General features: G+C 37.4%; 1 protein-coding gene across 1 annotated transcript in view; it reads right to left on the bottom strand.

Moving 5' to 3' along the window:
* The window catches only part of PRIM2 (DNA primase subunit 2), a 142201-nt gene extending 120556 nt beyond the window's left edge, over positions 1-21645 (bottom strand). Inside the window, exons 1-3 of the mRNA XM_045070415.1 lie at positions 21625-21645; positions 18673-18732; positions 16149-16216 (exon numbers count right to left, since the gene is read on the bottom strand). Of these exons, the coding sequence (XP_044926350.1) occupies positions 16149-16216; positions 18673-18732; positions 21625-21645 (149 nt within the window). The remainder of the gene's footprint in view (positions 1-16148; positions 16217-18672; positions 18733-21624) is intronic.
* Positions 21646-25738: the final 4093 nt, after the last annotated feature.

A 25738-nucleotide genomic window follows, 5' to 3' on the forward strand; every position in this document is an offset into this window, starting at 1 on the left:
CACGAGCTCCACTACTGTGATATAAATGCCACAGGGCATAACTGACAAAACGGAAGGTCGAAAGTCAGCTTTTCACAGGTAATCACTTCATTTTCTCCTTTTCTAACCAGGGATGAAAACTCGAGGGAGTAAACAAGGAGTCACAGCATAGTTACAACATTTTAGGAATTAGCTCCAGCTCCTCTGTGTTTGATACATTTTCCAGGTCCAATTTGTCCAAGCCAGACACGGGGGCACAACAGAATAAGGGAAGAAGCAGAGTGATGAAGATTACAGGTTTCAGAATCCACTAGTCATGGGCTTGCATACACTCACTATCTGTGTGACTTGGTAAACACCTTTTATTCTCTTTGTTTCCCCACTATTAAACAGAGATCATAAAAGGGAGCACAAAAGTACCTTTCTTAAGGGCTGTTGCGAGGATCTAATGAGATATCTTTTAAAAAGTTTATCACATTCTTCACTCAAATTGCCATCATTATTGTCATGCTCATTCAGTCCTAAATATATTAGGTTATTGATTTTCTTTATTCTTAACATTTACCAGTTTCTTCTCCTGAATATTGGAAGAAAATACATTTTCTTTCCTACTTCCTTTATACTATCATATAAAATATTTAATCTTGAAGTAAGAGAACTTAGATGTCCTTGAATAACCTCATGATCTGGAAAGTTTTGCCTATACTCACACTCTTAGAAAGTTTCCGAAGTGTAAAAATTCAACCTTGAACAGAGGAAATTTCAAGGGAATCCAATCTTGTAGAGTTACACTGGCCAATATAGCAGCCATTTGCCAAATATGACCACTGAGCACTTGAAATGTAGCTTAGTCTGAATTCAGAAGTTCAATAAATATAAAGTATACATGGGTTTCAAAGACTTAGTATGAAAAAATATTGTAAAACATTTCATTAAACATCTTCTGTATTAATTACATGTTGAAATGATATTTTGGGTATGAGTTAAGATAGTATTAAAATTAATTTCACTTAGGTATTTTTAAATTTGGGGGTTCCTGGGTGGCTCAGCCAGTGAAGCACCCTACTCTTGATTTCAGCTCAGGTCATCATCTCAGGGTTGTGAGATCAAGCCCCATGTCAGGCTCCACAATGGGCATGGAGCCGACTTAAGATTTATCTCTCCCTCTCTCACTGCCCCTCTCCCCCTCCCTAATAAACAAATAAGTACATACATACATAAGATTACATATGAAGCTTACATTTGGTTCATGTGGCTCTCATGTTTTTACTGGACAGTACTGTTACACAGTAGGAGGGGGGCATAACAACATGTAGCAATCAAATAATCCTCTTGGGCACTAGGCATACCTGTATGACAGCCAACTGACTTACCCTTACTTCAAGTTAAGATTGGTATCTGCTAGTCATAAGCAGAATAAAACTGCAATTGGGTCCACTAAGGGAAGTGTCTCAAGTCTATTCCAAATGTGCTTATTTTCACATTTCACTTAGGAATCAGGTTTTTAAACTTTACCCACAGTTTGCCACCTAAAGTATTCGGAATGCAATCTTGAATTCTGATTAATTTGGAGGTAACCTGAAATGTTTCTTTTTTGGGGGGGAAGCTCTAATACATTTCTATTTGGGAGTTTGGGAAGCTGCCGCCCACTTCAACACCTAATTATAACTGTCCATTCTTCTCTCATTTGTAAGAAGCCGTGCATGGTAGGTGGGATATGAATACGGATGACAGCAAAACCCTGGGCCAGACTGGAAAGAATTCCTCTCCCATCCTCAGGGAAGGTCTCTCTGCCCTCCTTCCCCAACAACAGATAGATTCTGAAGGTCATAAAACAACAGCATATAAAATATATTTCCTTTCTTTGTCAAGCATTTCCCAGTACTCTTGAACCTAAAGAGGTTAACACTATTTCTGTCTGGCAGCCTATAGTTTATCATATCTTAAAAACTGGTATAAAATAAAAAAGCCAGTGAAGAATGCATCACAAGTAATCAAAACTGATCTCTGCATCAAGGAAACATATTTATATGAACCATTAAGAAGTAAGCTAATACATCTTTCAAAATGCACTGTAATCTCCTACATCATTCTATAAAAGTATATCAAGTTCCAATACAACCTTTTCACATAAAGCCAGGTGTGATCATGGCACAAATGAAAAAACAATTTCAGAAAAGAGGAAACAAAGGTTTTGTGTATCACCCATATATCCACTTTTACAATTACAATTTTACCCACAATTTTGGATTTTGAAAAAAAACAGCCTGCCCACATAAGCTAGGCTATTCAGACATTTAGAAAGCACAGTCCCGAAAGTTTGGATTTACCGGGTGGTAAGATATCAAGGAAGATGAAGTTACAATATATCATTTCCTGCTGTGAAGGATATCACAGGAAAATTCACTCAACAGCTGTCACCACTGAAACTGAAATGAGTTTCTTTTTACAAGCTAAATCCCTAGTAAATGGTATCCAACTGGTGTTAGCCCAGGTGATTTTCCCTGCAGTTATTCCAAATGAGAACACAATCAATAAAATTCTGTATAAATTGAATGTAAATTATTTTTCCACAAGCATGGTTTACTCAATTTTACATTTAAAAAACCCCCAAAAAACTACCGCCAGACAATACACAGTGTAATGATCTATATTTCTCTACAACTGAGAGAATCTGTATGATTCCAAGAGACTATATCCAATAAAAATCAGGCTCTATATTCCTATACTGGGTAAGAACTATACACAGCACAACTTCTACTTTAATTTAGGTTGGCTTCATTTTTCCATATTTTCCTATTTATTCCAATTTCTAAGCTGCAATAAGCCAATTAACTGTAAGACAACTAAAAGCTGCATCTCATTTCTCTATCAAAAATGCCTCTACCTTACAAAAGTCAAGTCATTATACCCTAAAGAGTATACCACAAAAGTCAAGTCATTATACCCTAAAGAGTATACCCTTAAAATTAGTGCATTTCATTGTATATAAATTATACCTCAATAAAATTGACTTAAAAACTAAAATACAAACAGCCTTATAAGATACAAACTATAGCCTTACATAGGTATTTTCAATATACACATTTTTTTGAGGGGGTGTGAGGGGCAGAGGGAGAGGGAGAGAGAATCTCAAGACTCCGCACTGAGCATGGAGTCCGACATGGGGCTCATTCTTAACAACTCTGAGATCTTGACCTGACCTCAGTTCAAACAACTGAGCCACCCAGGCACCCCTCAATATACACATTTAAGCCCCCAACAACATCTCAATTTTCCTAAGTAAATTTGTTATATTCCTTCATGTTCTTAGTGTATATTCTGGTAATATAATGACCCTTAAAGAGAAGCTCTTCTGATTTGGTGTTGACCTAGAACAGTCAAATGACTACAGTAAGAAAACGCTGCCTGAGAGAGTGGTAATGAAAAATTGAGGGGTGGAGGGACCATGGAATAAAGTTCCAACACTGAACAGAATTAATACATTAAATTAATGGGTACCTTCTCATTCCCTCAAAAGTAATTTACAGAATGTAGAATGTTTCTGAAATTGGCTATCACCAGTTTATGTCATTCTAGGATTACCCCTCACATCTGTTTCCTAATAATAGCAGAGAACCAGGGACATAAGATTTTGGGGGTTCTGAGAGGAACAGGAGAAAGATGAGATGAAAGGGAGAGCTAATGAAGACCTAAATTAAAGTCACGGTCCAGAAGTCACATGCTTTCCCTATATAATTCTTTGGCTTTGAACAGCCATTTATACTGGTTCATAATACTTAAAGCTTTCCTTTCATAGATAAACCTATCAAAGTACATAATAGGTTTTTTTTTTTAAGATTTATTTATTTATTTGACAGATAGAAATCACAAGGGGGCAGAGCGGCAGGCAGAGAGAGAGGAGGAAGCAGGCTCCCCACTGAGCAGAGAGCTCGATGCGGAGCTCGATCCCAGGACCCTGGGATCATGACCTGAGCCGAAGGCAGAGGCTTTAAGCCACTGAGCCAAGCACCCCTTTTGTTTCCTTTTTAAATGCATGTTTTCAAAATCTGAATTTATTGCGGAGGAAAACAGGGGATTTCTCTTCTGAGGTCACCCTGAAAAACAGAAAGTACTCTCAGTCGTCCATGATTAGTTCCTGATTTCATGAGAGTCCCAAACCCCCAAAGGATAAAACCAGCACTGAATTTCTGCAAAGGTGGAATCTTTACCAGAATTTTTCCTTGGAAATGAGAGAAAAGCCACCAGCTTTCTGTCTCAACTACCATCTCATTCATTCTCAAAATTTAGTAGTGTTAAAAATAAGACAACAGGTCCCAGAATGAAGTCACTTACACTAAGCCCTACAACATGAAATTAAGACTTCAATACACTTTGCGCTCTCCCAGAAATGGAATCTTAAACCAGCGAATCAGCAATCACCTAATCAGCACTAGTTAGGTAATCTGCCTGACAAACGCCTTCCATGCCCTATAGAAAAGTGACCTTGCAATAGTCAAGCCTCTTTTTATCTAGTATAATTTCCTTGTTCCTACTCCATTTTGCCTATGGAGGTCTTCCATTCTGTACAAGCTCCTTACAGCCCGTTTCTGTTAGACTAGAATTCTGTTAGACTAGACTGTTAGACTATAATTCATGCCCGATTCATGAATCACTGAAAAAAAGCCAGTTAAGTTATTTAAAATTCATTCAGTTGAATTTTTAACAGTAGCTTTAAAAAACTAAGTAAGAGGTAAAATTTTTAAAACCTGAAAGTGTTTTCTCCCATTCATTCACCCATTCAAGTGTTCACTTATTTTGCCAGCCATTGTTGTAAGTGATGGAAAGATAAAACAAAGTTGACAAATTTCTTGCTCTCATGGAGCTTATGATGCAGACAAATAAACATTAAACTAACAAATAAAAATGATCATTTCAGCTAGTGACGTTTCTGTGAAGAAAAAAGACTAAGGTAATATCATACAGCACTGGGGAAGGGGCTTTAAATCGGGTGATTACAGGCAGAGCTCTAGGAAGATCTGGGAAGATAGCTCTTAGACTCATGTGATGGATGTCCTTAGAAGCCTCCTTTAGATTGCATGTACACAGTATGGCACGGACCAAGGTAGCTCAATTAAAAATGAGTTTTTAATTCACTTTGTATTATCTTCTATAGAACAACTTTCTAAATAGTGGTTATAAAACAATTGAGAGGGCATTAGACCTCTGGTGAGTCTCAGCAGTCTGTCTTTCTGCACCCCAGTTTATCTAAATTTGTTTTGTAAATAAACCGGGATGGACCAGCACAGGTACAAAACACTTCCATCGTTACAGAAAGCACAGCACTAAACAAATTACTTTCTACCTGTTAATATATTACGGTTACTATCACAATGCTTTCTCGGTTTTTTAAGAAAGTTATTTCATACAGCATCATTTTAATTAATTTTCTTTTACTTAACTGGAGGACTATCAATGTTTTAAAGAAAAACACTAAGTGAAGAATAGGAAACTTCATAAATGCAGGTAATAAAACTACTTGAAAAGCATAAGTAATCATAAATTTTGCATTCGAGAAAGACTACCAGCATCCACAATCCAGAAATCGCTAAGAAACTATGGAATCAGGTGACTAACAGAAACCTAAAACCTCTAGTTATAGGTAAGCTGCAAGAATACTCCACAAGGCTTATTTCCATGACACTATGTACTCACACAGAAGCCATTCCTCTACAAGCATTATTATCTATTGTCATTACTTTAGTTAAAATTCTTCAACTGTTTTCTGATCAACGTTAAGCCCTGTAAGAACAGAAGTAAATATGCATCTTTAGAATCTAGCACTATGTCTTGCACCGAGCAGAAGTTCCCTTAAAATATGTCAGATAAATGATAATAAAACAAACTCTTAGAATGCTAAAAGGTTTATGACCATATATTTACCAAAGAGCTCTCACACCAAAGTACCTCCATGAGTCACAACCACTATGCACAATCTCATTACAAAGTTGACTATTTACAAAGGGGACATATTTGCTTGCCATGGCTACAAAGCCAGTCAGAGAGACAGGAAAGATCTTCCTATGTTCCTTGTACATCATTAAAAAGAAAATCAGTAACGAATTTGTGTTTCTGTAAATATATATTTATTTTATATATATATTTATGTTTCTGTAAATCATATGTAACCCTTTTTTCCACTTTAAAACATGTTGAGCTAGCAAAGCGAATTAACCTGTCTAAAAATCCTCAGGAAAATTTAGTATTCTGTATAAATTAAAAGTGGTGGTTTACCTGAAAAACCAATGAAAAGTGATGGAAAAGCTGTTTTCAATCCCCCAAAAGAACCGCCTCACTGTAATAGGCAGATCAATGCCCTCTAGTCCCTGGAACCTATAAATATGTTAGATTACATGGCAAAGGAGACTATGCAGATGTAATTAAGGTTAAAGACCTTGAGATGGAGAGACCATCCTGGATATCTATGTGGGCCAGTCCAATCATATGAGGTTTGGCTTTCCTCAGGATGGAAGCAGAAAGATGCAGCAGCAGCAGAAGTGAGAGAGGTCTGCACCCTAAGAAGAACCTGATGTGTTGTTGCTGGCTCTGTGAGGGAACCCAAATGCAAGAACCAGAAAGAGACCTCCAGGGGCTCCTAGAAAGCCTTGGGAATAAGGCAGTTTCTAGGGGTGAAGACAGGACCCTGACTGACAACCAGCAAGGAAACGAGGACCTGAGACCCATAGCTCTAAGGAACTCAATTAAATACTATGAATAAGCTTGGCAGCAAATTCTTCCCCAGAATCTCCAGTAAGGACCATAGCCCTGCTGACATCTTGATTTCTTCTCGATGAGACCATGTTAGATTCCTAACCAATAGAATTATATGATTTAAAAATGTGTTGTTTTACTCTACTAAATTTGTGGTAATTTGATATGGCTACAACACAAAATTCTAATCTACACGCATTAATAAAATTTTAAAATTCAGCTTCTTCAATTCTGTCTTTTTCAAGTCACTGGTTCCACTTAAGAACTCTGCCACTTTCTTTCCTGGGCAACATGACACCCTTAGACTAATGAATTCTCTTGTTTCTTAAAAACTATACACCACCTAGTTTGCGCTGCTGCTCTTTGTTTTTATCTCCATCTGCTAGAAAACATCTATGTTAAATTCCTTCATTGTGAAGGAATTTAATTTCAATATGACATTTCTTCTCCCAGTTTACTTTATCTGGCCATACAGAAACTGCTAACATTCTTTAGTTTTTCTTCACAGGTTTATACAACCAAAAAACAAACAAACAGATAGACACCTACAAATACCCAATAAAATGGGAATGGTTCAGTAAAAATAGACATATCTTCAATAGAGCATTATTAGAGCCATTTGCAACCAGACCCATGGGAATAAATTTTATACTTAATTATGACATATTAAGAGAAAAAGAATTTTTTTTACTGTTTAACCACTTATAATTACATAAAATTAGAAAAGCCTAGCAGTACTTTTACTAGTAAGGTAGGGTTCACTTCTTCTATTTTGCCAAATTTCAGTGTGCCTATAAGTTTTATCAGAAACCATTTAAATGGCATTAAATCTGTAACATGATCCACATACAGATTCTACCCCTCACAAACACGATTTACTCTCCTTGGTTAAGATACAGCAACTGCTCCCATACAGCTTTGGGTGGAGGGCTGTGTGTATTTAGGGAGATGTGTGCCTATAAAATGGTCTTCCCTTGACAGAATATAAACTTGTTAGCAGACCATATTTGCTAGTTCCTTAGTATATAATCAGAGCATCCTTCACAGTGCCCTTGACACAACTGATTTTAACAAATGCTTTTTGTACATTTCTAAGAAGTACATTTCTAAGAAGGCATGAACATTTTCCATACAGAGTCGATTTCTAAGGAGGCATGAATTCTCCACAGAGAGGTGGCAAAGAATAATTCAAAAACAATAAATAATGGAAAAGAAAATACTTCCTAATTTATTAGTATCTTACAAGGCACCTAGAACACCTTCACAATAATCACTGAGCTATAAAAGCTTGTGTTGCCGCACGTAGGAAAGAAAATAAATTGTTCAAAGTACTGCTAGAGGCTGGAACAGGTGATGAGAAAGAGCTGACAAGCAACTAAAGAAAGTGGACCACATGAATGAGGCTTTCATTTCAGCCCTCAATTGGTGGAAGTCCCGATGCACTAAACCTTTTTCTAGCACATGAATGCACGCACAATTTTCTGACTTCAAAATGAGAACTAATTCAAAAAGAAACAGAACTGTACCACTATGGATACTGGGAAAGATTAGGTACAGAGATTACATTTGATATAAAATCTGTGGCAAGAACTTTAGAGAAGTAAATAGAAAGGGGTACATATTAACCAAATGTACTGCATTAGGAAACAAAGGAGTCTATAATAATACCAAATGAAGGAAGATGCTTTCATTATTTTAAATGATTTTAAAATAAAGGTTAATAGAAACATCTGTTTACAAATTCAGGATGCATTTACCAATTAATCTATGTGATGCAGTCCAAGTATTTACTGAAGGCAATACTTTGCTAGCTTATTTTATCCTTCTTTGATTTCTATTTCATTGCTGGTTTGAAACATGCTAACAAAAATAGGAGAAAGTATAATACATGTTTTTAAAATTAGTTATTTGACTTCAAGTCTTGAGGAGGAGGGTTGAAGGACAAAGATCTACACACTGTGGGGAAAGGCATTATTTAAAAAAAAAAATTTAATCACACAACTAAAGTTCTCACAGGTGAGCTACAAGTTTTCCTCCCTAGTCTCACTTATTTATACTTACTAATTTTTAAGTGACATAACAAAAATAAAATCTTTAACATATGCCCTTGATAGTCTAATACCATTATATAAATATTATCCCACAGGTACTAAAATTAGGGTGGCAAAGATATTTATTCACAATAAATTTCTACTTTCACAGGAACATAGCCCAAGACCTTTGAGACTCTCCAAACTGAAAAATCAGTACACTATACAATTCACCCTAGAAAATGCAGTGATGGATGAGGACAACACTAAAGTCACAGTGCATTGTGACCCATTAGATGACACATCTAATGATAGGTACTTTGAGGAAAGCAGAAATGATTTACACAAATCCATCTGACATTTGGAAATTCTTTTTTGTGAGTAAGCAAGTTTAGTTCTTCCAATAGAGGAGTTGTTAGTAACACTTTCGAAAAAATAGTAAAGTCTTATGAAATAACTCATTCATCGTTTTAAGAGAGGAGAAATATAGACCCTGAAAAAGAAAAAAACCTGAAAAATCACATTTTCTTAACACAAACCTCTTAAAGTTCCATCACCAAACTTTAAAATAGGGATAATGAGGGGCACATGGCTGGCTCAGTTGGTGAAGCACGTGACTCTTGATTTCAGGGTTGTGAACTCAAGCCCCATACTGAGAAGAAAGATTACTTAAAAATAAAATCTTGAAAGAAATAGGGATAATAATAATAAAGGACCATCTATCAAGGAATGGTCCCTGGGGATGAGATGGTCTGAGTAAGAACTATAAAAACCCAGGTTGCAAAGTACACTGTAAACTCTAGTCAGTGTGGATTTCTTGGTCCCATCTCCTCCTACATCTTCTAAAAACCTGCCCATTCAATTATTTCCTCTTAGTCCCACTGACCTGATTTTTCCCTTAACCTCTATATGTCCAGCTTTCCAATCGTAAGGAAAAAATACAATTTCTTCAACTATGAAATTCACAGATATCATCCTCTTTCTGTCCTTGCTCTGCCAAGAGTAATCTACATTCCCTATACTTTCACAGCTTAATTTCTCATCTCTTAATTTTTCATCAGTACCATTACAATGTGGTTAAGCCACCAATGGCTCCGGTATGACTAACTGAACTGACATTATGTAGTTCTAACCTGAATTTTCTGTGGTGTTTGATGGTGTTTACCATTCCTGTTTGATATCTTTCCCTTAGCATCTTTTATCCCATTGTCCTTTCTTGTGTTCCTGTTCATTCATGATATCTCCCCACTTTCTACTGGTTTCTCTTTTAATTTCTCTCCTACCTTCATTGCTGCCCATCACAAGTTACTTAAACACTCCTGTCCTATGTATAAGTTTTATTCAGGGCCATGTTCCCTTGTCACTCTATACTCTCTCCTGAGTGATATCAACCACTGCCCTGATTTTAACCACCACCTAAAAAGTGATGATTAGCAAATGTCTCTCTCTGGTACAAACCTCACTCTTACACTGTGGTCTATATTCAGCTACGTATTAAACATTCCCCCCATATGTTCCACAGGCACAAGTCCAAAATGTCTTTAACTACTGAACCTGGAATCTCAGCAACCACATTCATTCCCTAATCCCTACTCTTCCTTTATACTCCTTCATTAGTGACAACATCATCCCCCAAGTGAGAGTAATGTTCAGTCCAATGGGAGCCATGATACTGTGCTAGGAGCATGGAATCCAAAACAACTAAGTCATGACCCCATTGTTTAAAGAAAAAATTCCATGAGAAATATGGTTCAAATAATAAAATCACATATTTTGTGTTTAATTCTATCAGAAAGGTTTACAAATTCTGAACCGTGTTTAAGTTCCTAACTCTCAAATAAAGTCAAAACTATAAATCCCTTGGGAAGAGAAACTAAATCTTGTTTTTTTATTCCAAGCACATAATTGGCACTCAGTTACTGATGAATGGATGGACACTACAAATGATAAAAATAAGCTTGTATTTCCATAAGACACTGAAGCAAAGTGTTTCTCTGTGCTTGCTTTAACTTTTAACTAGAAAACTAGGTTCAACTAAGAAAATATGGACACAACACTTCTACATCCTCAGAATAATATATATTATAAGCAATATCCTAGCTTAGTAGGATGGGAGAATGTTACACTAATTCTCTTTTGAGTGTCTAAGTCTTGTGAAAATGATCTGAGAATTTCTTTGTATTGCTACTTTAATTTTTACATATTTCTATCATGTCCCAAATTAGTCTTATTGACAAATTTAATTAAAATGCTATTCATCATTCCTCTTTGATCTTTAGAGGCACTAAACAAAATTAGACCTAATAATGATCTCAGTCTCAACTGCCTAATGTCTATCTCCTCTAGATAACATCTCAACTATATGGGTCATGCAAACCAATGATCATTACTTTCTCATAACAAGATTATTATTAGAACCTTTCAAATCAAGTAGTATTCTTTCTTATTTTGACCTAAGCAAAAGGAAGGTAAAAAGAAAAACATTACATTTAGACACCCAAAAAAGAATTCAATATGCTTGAAATGCGTATCACAAGGTTATTTGTACAACAGAAAGTGTCAAAACTATGCACATCAACTGCCAATCTCCATACAGATGTCTCTGACATGGTAATAAAATGAGAAGCTATTTCATTTAATAATAATAAAAAAGGAACATCAGTTGGTGCCTATTACATGTAGCATCTAGCCCTGGTTGCCTAGCAACCAGTCCAGAGTGAACTCCACAGAGAAAGCCCTAAACGAATGTACAGTTTGTGCAAGTTTCAAGGACTTGAAGAGATATGTCAGTGGTTAACCTAAATTCTAGCTGACAATTACCATACTGAGGTGGAAGAAAAAGAACCCATTATTTTGCACAGAATCAAGCATTAACTAGAGGTGAAATTCAGCTATGTAGGCTTCTATCTTCTGAATCAGGGCCTATACCCCCCACCCCAAAAAAAGGCATATGACTTATAAATTACAAAAACATCATGCAGGAAAAAAAAAAAATAACAAAATGTCACTGTTGTAACATGCACTCATTCATTTGACAAAACACATAATGAATACCTAACATGTGCCAGATACTGTCCCAGCACTGGAAATACAAATATGAAAGCCACTTTACAAGCTAATAAGCAGCCCATATTATAATGGAGTCATCAGAAAGTAAACAAAGGATAACCACATTATGTGTTCTGTAATACACAAGTAGCCATGAGGGTATTGTGGAAACACATATAAAAAAGCATCAGATTCAGGGGCGCCTGGGTGGCTCAGTGGGTTAAAGCCTCGGCCTTCGGCTCAGGTCATGATCTCAGAGTCCTGGGATCGAGTCCCACATCAGGCTCTCTGCTCAGCAGGAACCCTGTTCCCCCCCACCCCTTGCCTCTCTGCCTACTTGTGATCTTTGTCCAATAAATAAATAAATAAGTGAATGAAAAAAACAATAGGTAAATACATCAGATTCAGACTCAGGGGAAGTGGGCCCACTGCAAACTAAACAGTCAGGGAAAATTTACCAGATGAAGTAATATGGGCTAAGTCTTAAGGGACAAGTAAAAGTTAGGCAAATTATAGAAATGGAGGAATGGGAGAACATTCCAGGCAGAAGAAAAAATATTTTCAAGGGCACAGATATCAACAACAGCAAGTTGTATTAGAAGAACTTCAAGGCAGGACACCTGGGTAGCTCAGTGAATTAAACCTCTGCCTTCAGCTCAGGTCCCGATCTCAGGGTCCTGGGATGGAGCCCCCCATTGGGCTCTCTGCTCAGCAGGGAGCCTGCTTCCTCCTCTCTCTCTGCCTGCTGCTCTGCCTACTTGTGATTTCTCTCTCTGTGTGTCAAATAAATAAATAAAATCTTTAAAAAAAAAAAAAAGAGAGAGAGAAGAACTTCAAGGCATTTGGTTGCACTAGAAGTTGGGGGACAGTACTAAAAGAAGAGTCCAAAGAGACAGTACAACACCTTCCAGAAGGACTTCATAAGCCAGGCTAAGAAGTTCAGACTTCACCTGGAATGAAACTGGGAAGACAAAGAATGATTTTAAGCCAAGGGATAATAGAATCACTCTGGCAATAATGTGAAATATTTCCAAGAGTGCAAAGAAGCCAACAAGGAGAATACATAAGTTACAATAGCAATACAGATACTCAGGAGACAAAAGCAGCAGGAGAGGAGAGACTGGGAAAGTGACTTAAACATAACTCAGTAACAGTTCTCTAGGAAGCTTAAAAATCACATACAGTGTTTATGCTACTCAAGCCAATGAAATGTCAACAAAACAATTATTCAGAGGTTAAGAACTGTCTGTCTGGGAAGGAAAAGTCACTATAGAGAAGTGGTAAGAGAGACAGAAAAAAAGAGGACAGGGAGAAGGGAGGAGGAAAAATATTTTCAATATTCCAATCCTGACAAATAAGCAACTTAGATTCTGAACAAATAAAAATTGAGGGGTGCTGGGTGGCTCTGTCAGTTAAGGATTTGTCTTTGGCTCAGGTCATGATCCCAGGGTCCTACTGTGGAGCCCTGCTCCACGGGGAGACTGCTTCTGCTTCTGCTTCACCCTCTGTCTGCTGCTCCTCCTGCTTGTGCTCTCTTTCCTTCTTTCTTGTCAAATAAATAAATAAAATCTTTAAAAAAAAAAAAATTGAGAAAGAAATCTTGTAAAGCCATACTCTTGTGCTGTCTGATACAGTGACAGGATCCTAGTCTCCTTTCATTCTCAATGAATTTTGTCTGAGTTCTGTGCAAAGGTAAATCCCAAAGACATTAACATATACATTTATACATAACACAAATACGTCAAATATGACAACAGTTTAATTTCCCAATATGTACTACTTGGATTTACTAAAAGTATTTCATTTTTTTTTCCTTTACTTCTTAAGCTTTACTTTTGATTTGAACAATTTGCCTTTCATCCGTTAGAAGAAGCCAAAAGGGAAATAGGAGTAAAACCTTGAAAGAGAAGTAGGCTGTGAAAAGACAAACAGAGATCCGTAGGCCATGAAGAGACACACAGAGATCAGGATGGAATAAACCAGAGTGATTCAGGGTTGCTGAATGGATTCACAAAGGAAGAAAGGAGGAAGGGAAGGAGGAAGGGTAGAAGTGATGAAGTTCTAGAACCTAGGTGAGGTTCGGTGGGCTGAGGTCCGGAGCCGATGACAAAGAAAGAATTCTTGAGACATCTTTGGTGCAAAATGGTGGTTTATTAAAGCACGGGGACAGGACCCGTGGGCAGAAAGAGCTGCTGCTCTGGGTTTTGAGGGATGGCAGGTTATATACCTTGCGGTTGGGGGTGGTGGTGGTGGTGGTGAAGGGATGGGAGGTTTGGGAGGTTTCAATGGAGTTTTCATATGTTAAAGAGGGACTACAAGGTGCTGGGAGAAGGCCTTGCCCTTGTGGCTTGATCAATGTCGTCTTAGGTCAGCCATTAACATCAAGATAGTTGGGAGATTCTTGGTGGGGTGTTATGATCCTGCTATCATTTACATTCCCTTCTACCTCAGCCTCCTCCAGTTTCATTTATGATGGGGAGGGAGACATTAGGGCTTGAGGAACTGAGAGTTATTTGCCTCTGGAAATTTGTGCTGTTGATAAGGTAACCTCCCTGTTTGTAGATCTCTAGGACATCTGTAGAGCAAGAGAGATTCCTGTCCTGCAGGAATGTGATCTCTGCAAGTTAACTATTTATCGTTTTATGGCAGTCAGGGATGCCTGAGGAATGCCACACATATTACGGAGGGGAGCAGGTGGAGAGGGGGGTGCGAGGCACCAGCTCTTGCTCTGTCTTCAGCCAGCCTCCTGCTCCCTCATCAGAAGGAGTCACATACAAAACTGATTTAGAACAGAAGTGGACTAAGCTACTAATCAATAGCTTATTGGCATTAAATTCAAGAACAAAACTCTCTCAAAACAGGTTAATTAAAAAGAACTAGCAATTTTGGTAACCAGTGCAAGTACCAGGAAATTGGCCCTCAAACTTACTTTATAATTCATGACATGGTTTGTTTCTACCCAATGGAAGGGAAGCATGTGCTATCAATATGGGAATTCAACAGAATCTAAAACAGCACAGTGACATGCAGCCATATAATAAGAATTTTGTCCCTCTATATTTAGGTCTCTTGGACATACTAAAAAAAAATGAAAGAATAAAAAGAATCCATAAAGGAAAACACTACTGGTGTCTGCCTACATAAAACCTGTAAATGTATGTTGGATAATGTAACATAATCAAAAACTTTCAGAAAAAATAATGTAGCAACAAATACAACTCTGAATTACTATCCTTTACATCTAAAGTATGTAATATCAAATGAAATCAGGAGATGCTATCAATAAATGAACAAATATACAAATAGTTAATCCCACTCCAAAATGAAAATGGATAATAAAATGTTTTGAAATCAGTCTTAAGAATAATCAATATGAAATGTATTTGATTGCAATGGTATCTCCATGATTAACTATTAAATTAGCAACCATTTTTAGCTGTCCTATATCTTGTTCAGGGTACAGTGACAATCTTGTGGGCAATTTTATATAATCTAAAACTATAAGTAGAATAAGGTGTTTGAAAAAGAAACACATATACTTAAATCTTTAAAATGGCTCACTTGCTTTGACAAAGTAATTGCCCCTCCGAAAATCTATGCTAAGAAAAATGATCAAAAATACAGATAAAGATTAACCTGTGACATTTTTCATACTAATGAAAAATTGGAAATGGTGTAAATGCCCCCAAAAGGAAATGAAAACATTACAATACAGCCAAACAAGAAAATACCACGCAGTTACTAAAAATAATGTTTTTGAAGAGATGCTAATAACAGAAAAAAAAAAGTTCATTTTAAAGTGAAAATCCAGAAACTTTTTTAAAAAGTGCAATTTCAACACTAGATTTTAAAAACAGCACAGATGGAAGAAATACTACTTCTGAGTAGTAATGATGGGTTTTTTCCTTTTCCTCCCCTTCCTGTACTTGTAAAGTTTGGGGTTTTCTTTAAATAATGAGAATATAATAATATTTTGTTAATTAGAAAACAAATCCCACCCATTTCATCTGTCCCCAATAACATGTGGGGGGTCCCAAAGGTATGCTCTGCATTTACATAGCTCATTCCTTTGAGATCTTTCGGCAGTCACCTCTGTTCATTTTAATGTAAATTTACCAACTAGTTTTACACACTCTGATTGAATTAAAAAAGCCTTCCAACAGTACCCTGAAGTCAAGGGCAGCAAGTATATTAAGAACTTCAGCTTACATCACAGAATTAAAGCAAGGAAAAAACTGTTAAGTTTTTAGTAACGGAAGAGGTTTTAATCATTTAATGTACTTTACCCACTTTAATGCACTTAAAAATCGTAAGCATAACCAGGGTGTGCCTTCATATTACCTGAGGTGGTTAAGTAGAGGCTGAAGTCTCTCATCCGACTGCACAGCAGGCAAGGACCTGGCTGTTAACTAAAAGCAGAGAATCGTGTTAGTAAAAACAGCAAAGACCAAATACTGAACATATCTGAACACTAAATGTAAAATGGGGACTGGGAGCTGAAAGAGAGGGAGTACTTAAAATGTAAGTACATTCTTTTCTTGTTTAAATTGAAGAATTGTATAGAAAGCAGACTCGTTCTATGAGTAAAGCTAACTATATGGCCCTAAGTTTTGCAAGATATGCCACTGAGCTTAGAAGTAAAGAAAAAGGAGGTAAAGCAAAGAATAAGAGGAGGATATCCTGAGAATATCTTTTCATGAGTTCATGAGAAAACTTTATGACATAAAAACATTATCTTCATATATAAAAATGGAAAAACTCCTAAATTTATAGCAACCAACCTTGTACCACTGAATTCTGAAATGATGAAGAAACTGGGGAGAGAGACCTCCATTTATAGCTAAGCCACTGTGAAATTGGTTATATGCAGAATTGGTTACACACACACACACACACAAACACAACCATGCATTCCTTCATTTTGACATTACTCTAGGAAACCAAAAATATCTTTTAAATATACAAAAGCAACTAGAAGTATTTAATATTGACATATGACCCCAAACTGATCTAGAAGAGAGAACTTAAGAGTCAAAGCCTTGTTTTTAAATATTATATAGCTCAAGCTGACAGTGTATCATGAAAATGTGAGACTTTGCCTCACTTTATTGCAATAGTATTAGTGATATCTCTATGTATCTCTTACTTTCCTTTCTGTACTTAAGATAAAGCTCTCTTATCCTATAACAATTTAACCCCCCCAAATTAAAAACATTCATCCAAAGCAATCAGATAGCTTGAAGTAACCTTAATAAAACACCAAAACAAAAATAAAAGATTTCTTCTGGATTCAATTATGTCACAATAGTTCTTGAAATGTACCCATAAATTATTTGAAAACTTGCAAAAGAGAACCTTTCTTAAGGCAAACAACAAACTGAAAGACATCCTTTGGTTTTATATAGGGTATCCTTTCTAACTATTTCATACATTAATTAAAATGTTCTGAAAACAAAAAAGACATTTAATTCATACCACCTAATTTTCAGTATTATGCAAGTAAAATGAAACTATCACTTTTAACACATCTAATATATACCAAATTTGTGGGGGGAAAATGTTGGCCAAAATGCCATATATGAAGTCATTTTAATTAAATTATGTCTAAGTAATAATAATGGAAAGACATTCCCACTTTGGAGCTAAAGTTAACACAAGTCAACAGTTACTAACTAATTTTTTAAAAAGTGAGACAATTAGTCTGCTGAAATTTTAGCACAGCCAAAAGACTCTCAGTATCTAAGAAATGTCCAATCCAGTACTTCATGACATATAAAATGCTATCAAGGTTTTATAAACAAAACACTTTAAAACTTTAATATACCCTATATCTGCTAATGTCAAGTCCCTTAACAAAATGTCATTTAAGGGATGTCATGGCTCAAAAGTGAAGTTATGCTCTAAAAAGAAAATTTATCAAGATATTTCAAAAGTCAATTTTCTGAATACAGATGGAGCACACAGATCACGCTTTTTCAGTTACTTCTGTCAATCTATATAGCATACTTTCTAATCAAACTGTCTTTTTCTAAATGAAGGCAAACAAAAACACCTCAGTAACAGTAATATATTTCTAAATGTCTGTTCATTCCACACAGAAAATATTTCTCAACTCAATTCTACCTTTAAAGAAAAGATTTATAATAATTTATTTATTTGAGAGAGAACAAAAGGAGGGGAAGGGAAGGGGAAGCAGACTCCCGGCTGAGCACGGAGCCCAATGGAGGCTCCATCTCACAACACTGAGATCATGACCTGAGCTGAAACAAAGAGTGGGTGATCAACTCACTGAGCCACCCAGGTGCCCCAACTCAACCCTATCTTAATCTTAGCCTTCATTTCTTTTTTTCTTAAACTATTAATACATCTCCACTCACGGCTGTTTCTGCCTCCACTCTTGCCTCTTCCCTAAATTGCTCACACCAAGGCCAGACTGAAATTTTCAAAATGAAAGTTAACCATCCCCCTAACTAAAATTATTTAATAATTCCCTTAGACTCTCAGGCTGAAGTCATTACATCTGCTCTTTCACTAGACTTTCTCCTAAAATATTCTTTTAGGCCCCATTGCTGAAACACTGGGCATAGGCTGAGTGGGACTGACTACAGGAACACTGCAAACATAGTGCAAGTTCACTTCCAACTACCATAACTAAGCAAATACCACAAAACAAGTCAAATAAATTGTTTGGTTTCCTAGTACACATGGAAATTACATTTACACTCTACTCTAGTCAATTAAGTATGCAATGGCATTATGTCTAAAAAAATGTACATACTTAATTTTAAAATACTTTACTGCTAAAAAAAATACTAACTATCCTGAGTTTTCAGTAAGTCATAATTTTGTCAATGGAGGGTCCTACCTCAGTGTTGATGATGGTGGCTATCTGATCCAGAGCAGTATTAGGTGGTTGTGGCAATTTCTTATAACAAAACAAAACAGAAATGTGCCACATTGATTAACTCTTCCTTTCAGAAACTATTCCTCTGTACTATAAGATGCTATTTGAAAAAACTGTACCCACAGTAGTTCTGTCAAAATGGGAGCCAAACTTCTCAAACCCTGCCACTGCTTCCTCAACTAAGTTTATGTCATGCTCTAAATCTTTTGCTGTCCTTTCAACAATCTTCCCATCATCTTTTTTTTTTTCAAGGGATTTTATTTATCTGACAGAGAGAGTGAGAGAGCACAAGGAGAGCAGACAGTCAGGGGGTGGGGGAGCAGACTCCCCTGCCGAGCAGGGAGCCTGATGCGGGGCTTGATACCCAGACACTGGGATCATGACCCGAGCTGAAGGCAGACGCCCAACCATCTGAGCCACCCAGGCATCCCTCTTCCCACCATCTTTACCAGGAGTACATTCCATCTCAAGAAATCACTTTCTATGTTCATTCATCAGAAGCAACTCCTCATTTGTTCAAGTTTTATCATGAGACTGTAGTGATTCAGTCACATCTTCAGGCTCCACTTCTAGTTCTAGTTCTCTTGCTGTTGCCACCACATCTACACTTACTTCTTCCATGAAGTCATAAACCCCTTAAAGTCCTCCAAGTGGGCTAGAATCAGCTTCCCCCAAGTCCCTATTAATGTTGATATTCTGACCTCTTCCCATGAATTACAAATGTTCTTAATGCCATTTGGAATGATGAATCCTGTCCAGAAGGTTTTCAATTTACTTTCCCAGATCCATCAGAGGAATCACTATGTACGGCAGCACAACTTTACAAAATGTATTTCTTTCTTTCTTTTTTTTTTTTTTAAGATTTTATTTATTTATTTGTCAGAGAGAGAGAGAGAGTGAGCACAGGCAGAGTCAGAGGGAGAAGCAGGCTCCCTGTGGAGCAAGGAGCCCGATGTCGGACTGGATCCCAGGACGCCGGGATCATGACCTGAGCCGAAGGCAGCTGCTTTACCAACTGAGCCAACCCAGGTGTCCCACAAAATGTATTTCTTAAGTAAGCCTTGAAAGTTTCAAGTTCCTCCTTGATCCATGGACTGCAGGAGAGATATTGTTTTAGCAGGCATGAAAACATTAATCTTGTTGTACATCTCCATCCGAGCTCCTGGGTGTCTGGGAGCATTGTCAATGAGGAGCAATATTTTGAAAGGCATCTTTTTTTCAGAGCACAAGGTCTCAACAGTGGCTTAAAATACTCAGTAAACCATGCCACATACACATGTGCTGTCATCCGGGTTTTGTTGCTCCATTTATAAAGCACAGGCAGAATAGATGTAGCATAATCCTGAAGGGCCCCAGGATTTTCAAAATGATAAACAACACTGGCTTCAACTTCATGCCACCAGCTTCATTAGCCCCTAACAAGAGAATCAGCCTGTCCTTGGAAGCTTTGAAGCCTAGCACTGACTTCTCCTCTTTAGCTATGAATATCCTATAATGGCACCTTCTTTGCTACAGGGCTGTTTCATCCACACTGAAAATCTGATGTTTAGTGCAGCACCTTCAGGAATTCTCTCAGCTAGAGCCTCTGAGTAACCTGCTGCAGCTTCTCCATCGGCACCTGCTGCTTCACCTTGTACTTTCATGTTATGGAGATGGCTTCTTTCCTTACACCTCGCAAACCAACCTCTGCCAGCTTCAAACTGTTCTCTAGCTTCCACACCTGTCTCAGCCTTCAGAGAACTGAAGAGTTAGAGCTTTGTTCTGGATTAGCTTTGGCTTCAGGGAATGTTATGGCTGATTTGATCTTCTATCCAGATCATGAAAACTTTCTCCATACAGCATTAAGGTTTTCCTATCATTCACGTGCTCACTGGAGTAGCACCTTAATTTCCTTCAAGAACTTTTCCTTTGCCTTCACAAGCTGGTCGTCTGGCACAAGAGGCCTAGCTTTAGGCCCACCTTGGATTTTAACACGCTTCCCTCACAAAGCTTCATCATTTCTTTAAAGTGAGAGACAAGTGAGTCTTCCTTTCATCTGAGCACTTAGAGACCACTGTAGAATTAATAATTGGTCTCACTTTAGGATTGTTGGGTTTTGGGAAACAGGGAGGCCCAAGGGGAGAAAACACGGGGGAATGACTGGTTGGTCAAACAGTTGGTCAAACGCAGAAAACATTTATCAATGAAGTTCGCTGTCTTCCATGGGCACAGTTTGTGGTGCCGCAAAACAATTACAATAGTAAAATCAAATATCAATGATCACAGGTCACTATAATAAATGTAATAATAGTGAAAATTTTTGAAATATTATGTGAATTAACAAATGGTGACAGAGAAACAAAGTGACCTAATGTTACCGGGAAAAAATGGTACCAGTAGATGCTGGATACAGGGTTTCCACAAACCTTCAATTTGTTTTTATTTTTAAAAAAACCACCACAGTATCTGCAAAGCACAATAAAACAAGATATGCCTGTGTCCAGCTTCTGCCAACTCCACACAACATAACAGAAGCATATCAGGTAGAAATTTGTGATAGCTCCAGTTTCTGGAACACATATGTTCAATGATTTGATTCCTGCCTCACCCCTTCCCATTCCCTATAATTTATTTTCACTTCTTAATCACTGATGAGAAAAATTCCTCAATTGGTCAATGCCTAGGTAAAATTACTTTGAGGAAGATTTTGAGTTTTCCAAAGGTTTTGCTTTCAACTTTTAAGACAATTAGCTTTTCAAAAAGAACATGTATCTCTTCATGGTAAGTAGATGAGATTATAAAGGTATTCTAAAGCTCTTTAAAGCCATCTGCTGACCTTTTGCTAAAAGAACATAAACCTCATTTTAGGGACTGCTGGCTCTGTCATTTCTTCTGAAATTCCTGTCTGAGCCAAGTAGCTACTACTACACTTACCGGACCATGAGAGGCCTGCATCCCTACCACTGGCAGGACAGGTATTTAATAAATATTAATGTGTGACAAACCCCAAAACTTGCAAGTGTATAATACCACTAGTTGATGAAAATAAAAGAATATATCTATATTTCATAATTAAAGCTTTTCAAACTCATACTTTGAGCAAAACTAATTCTAAATCAAAACTAAATCACAACTGTCAGCCTTACAAAAAAGCAATACACTATCATAACAGGATTTTCAGCATTAAAAAACTCTCCTCTATAACATGAAATGAGTAACTGTCTAGTTTAAATGTGTTTTGCTTGTTGTTTTTAATAAAAAATACAGCAGCATCCTTGACACGTAAGAATGAAAGGGAAAGAAGATCTATCACAGTTTATATCATGAAGCCTAAATGGGTTGCTTGAGTTAGGGCTGTTTCATGGGAACCATAATAAAAGTTGGCATAACATACAGTTTATTTCTTATTATTGTTGAGAGGTTGGGGGTGAGCTTTTAGGACGTCCTTTCATTATTAAGAATATATCTAGCAAAATGAATTAACTAATGCAAGGTTTGTGTGGTTTTTTAGACAAGTATAACATAATAGAGTCTTAAATAAATCTCATTTTAATGATCAGTATCATTGAGTATATCTTGCATTTTGTCCTATTTTTAACTACAAAAAAAAAGGTAAGGTACTTTGCCATCTAATAATTCTCCTTCTAATGCCAATAAATATAGCATAAATTCAAAGGTACAAAACACAAGAGAAAGTCTGGCAGTATGTGGTCCTACCCTGACACTCTCCTCCTGAGGAGACGAGGTTCTTCAGACCACAAGCAGCTGGCTACTGCCCACACACAAAGCACCTGAGATGAGGACCCACACAATATACTGCCACATTACAATTCAAAGCAAACCATACTTTGTGGGTAAACCAGTCAGAGACCTTTGCCTGATCCCAGTGTGAGTCTGTCTCCTCTAATTTCCTTCACTTTTCAGAACAGGACAGTGCTCTTCAAGATGCACAAACCCATGAACTTTGAGTCTTGAAGACTCCCAAATTTTGCATTCAAGTTTCCTTCATATCATCTGAAATTTGGCTCAAATGTAACATCCTCCCAGAGGCCTTCCCTAATCACTCTTGGTAAAGCAGTACCCTCTCTGCAGGTATTCTGTTAGGCAACTCACAACAGTCATCACTATGTGAAATTACCTTATTACTTTGCTTACGTGTGTCTGTCTTCCTCTCCCCAAAGAACAGAAACTCTCAGGGCACAAACCTTTCTCTCTTGACGACCATTTTTCCACCCCTTGCTTAAAACTCTATATGGTGTGGCACACCGTAGGCACACCATAAATACTGTGGAGAGTAGATGAAAGGTTCACCTAACTCCAAAGTTTCCAACGGAAGCATGGGTTCAGAAAAGTCTGCCCTAGACACTGACCCTTTTGGGCCCTGTTTCCAAATTTTTCATAAGTCATTATGACCTATTAACTAAAGGGGCCACACATTTCTCTTTTCATTTCTAGCTGACTGGCATATCTTAAGTTCTCCCTTTAAAGGAGGAGCACTGTTCTACCATTCAATGAGACTGAAACTACAGCTCCCTGGTTGAAAGGAAACAAGCAGCCCAAAAACACCAGTCCAAAACTCAAGTTATGGATATACTATCACAGACATTACCAAAAGAGTAATCATGACACAGTTCCTTCCTTCTAATCTATGTCTTTCTGCGTGGAGTTTTTTGTTTGGTTTGGTGATTAAATGATAGTTACAAATAAAGCAAAAATATGAACTAAAATCCATTTTTCCAACATTAGTTAAAGTTTAAAACATGCGTCAAAGTTCAAAGTCTTGGGATGCCTGGGTGGCTCAGTTGGTTAAGCAGCTGCCTTCGGCTCAGGTCATGATCCCAGCGTCCTGGGATCGAGTCCCACGTCGGGCTCCTTGCTCAGCAGGGAGCCTGCTTCTCCCTCTGCCTCTGCCTGCCATTCTGTCTGCCTGTGCTCGCTCTCTCCCCCCCCCCCCCGATAAATAAATAAAATCTTAAAAAAAAAAAAAAAAAGTTCAAAGTCGTCTACAGTAACTCCCAGTTAAAAAAAAAAAAACAAAAAAAAAAAACAAAAAAAAAAAAAAAAACAAAAAACCTTAAACTGGGAGGGCCTGGGTGGCTTAGTGGGTTAAAACCTCTCTGCTTTTGGATCAGGTCATGATCCCAGGTTCCTGGGATCGAGACCCGCATCAGGCTCTCTGCTTGGCAGGGAGCCTGCTTCCTTCCTCTCTCTCTGCCTGCCTCTCTGCCTACTTGTGATCTCTGTCTGTCAAATAAATAATTAAAATTTAAAAAAAAAAAAAAAACTTAAACTGGTAAGACTGCAACTGCTTCAAAACTTTACAGAAAACAAGCAAGGAATAGTGTACATAGGATTCTATTCAAATAAGGCTCACTTAGATGTAAAAAAATATCCTTTGCCATTTATGTATTACTACTAAAATGAAAGTGCTATGTTACACAGTTTTCAAGATATTGTTAACTGTAGGTAAGTTACTTTGAAAAGGAGTCTCAAAACATTCCCAGCTCAAAAGCACATGAAGTTGCAAAAAAAATTTTAAATTCAAATAGCAATTAGAGGACTCTGTACTCAAGTATGGAAAACCTAGATATATAAAGCATGCTTGGTTCTCTTTTCAAGAGTAAGGCAAATACAAAAAATATTTTCTTCTTAGACTTTCCACTCAAATTAGATCAGCCTGGAAAGAGTAATTTTTAGAATTATGATCCTGGAGGTAAGCACATGGACATTTGTTTTATTCTGCATACCTCTGTGTTTGAAACAGTTCAAGAGAGGAAAGGAAGGGAGCTGACTGATCTTCCAGCGGTGTGAGGAATGGTTTGGAGGTGGAGGATCCAGGGATCTAAGATGAAGAATCAAATTATGGTAGAAACAATGGCAATAAAAAGGAAGACATGAATGTGAGAGACATGAAGGAGGTATATTCTACACGATTTTATACCTAAAACAGGAGAAGTTAGAGAAGACATCCAGGTAGGGGGACTGTACTATTAACGGCAACAGAGTGGCCACAGGAAGAGGAGGCCGGGGAGAGGAAAGGAGGCCACGTATTTTGGCATGCTGAATTTCAGGTGCTTCTGAATCCCCAAGAGGCAACTGAGCATATGGATCTAGGCACTGGAGAGGATATGGTGCTAAAGATAGAAACTTAGGTGTTATCAGCAAATAAGCCACAAGTAAAACCAGGGGCTGGCAAAAAAGGCCAGGGATTATGCATAAAGCAGAGATTCCCAACTGTCATTCACTAGTAGGTTATTGGAGTACAGTGTTGAGGGTTCATTCCAAGCTGCACCCAGGAAAGAGAACAGGACTGAATGCCAACATCTGCTCCAGATACGGAATGGGAGATTAGAGGTATCTGCCTGGTGTGTGCTATCCTTAGCAGGAGAAATAAGAAAAGGAAGGGATTTTGCCAATAGACTTAAAAGTTTGTAACACTGATTCTAAGCAATTACAGATTTATGAGGGAGGGACATGAGGGGAAAGAGAGAGACAATAGATCCAACAGCTCCTTTAACCCTTTCATTAAACATCTGGAATAAATGAATTACAATTTCTAAAAGAAAATGTTCCATAAGGAAAGCACTCTGCCTCCTGGTTGTGAAGCTGACTGTTGCTCTTAACATCCTAAAAGAGACCACTGTCATCCTGTCATTAGTCTGAAGCAGAATTTTTAAAGGGGACCATAGAAAAGGGGGAAAATTCCATGATTTTCTCCTCCGCATAAAGGGCATGAAGGGAGGGAACAAGAACACAGAAGCAGGTGAACTACATAAGTAAATACGGTAAATGGTCCTTCAAGAGTCAAGAGACTCAATCAGTTGAAAATGAAGAACAAGAAGGTGGCTTCATTTTAAAAATAATAAATCCCTTCTTTCTGAACTACTCACCCAACACTGGCTAAATTAAAACACATAAAAATGACAAGAAAACAATGCTCACTTGGAAAATATTGCTCAATTTTGTTCTCTGGCGTTTTTACCCTCTACCACTCATTTCAGCTTCCTTACAAAACTCAAGAGGAATGACAATATGCACTAATATCAAA

The sequence above is a fragment of the Mustela putorius genome, unplaced genomic scaffold (genome assembly GCF_011764305.1).
Source record: "Mustela putorius furo isolate JIRA1106 unplaced genomic scaffold, ASM1176430v1.1 tig00003969_pilon_pilon_pilon, whole genome shotgun sequence".
NCBI classification, from domain to species: Eukaryota; Metazoa; Chordata; class Mammalia; order Carnivora; family Mustelidae; genus Mustela; species Mustela putorius.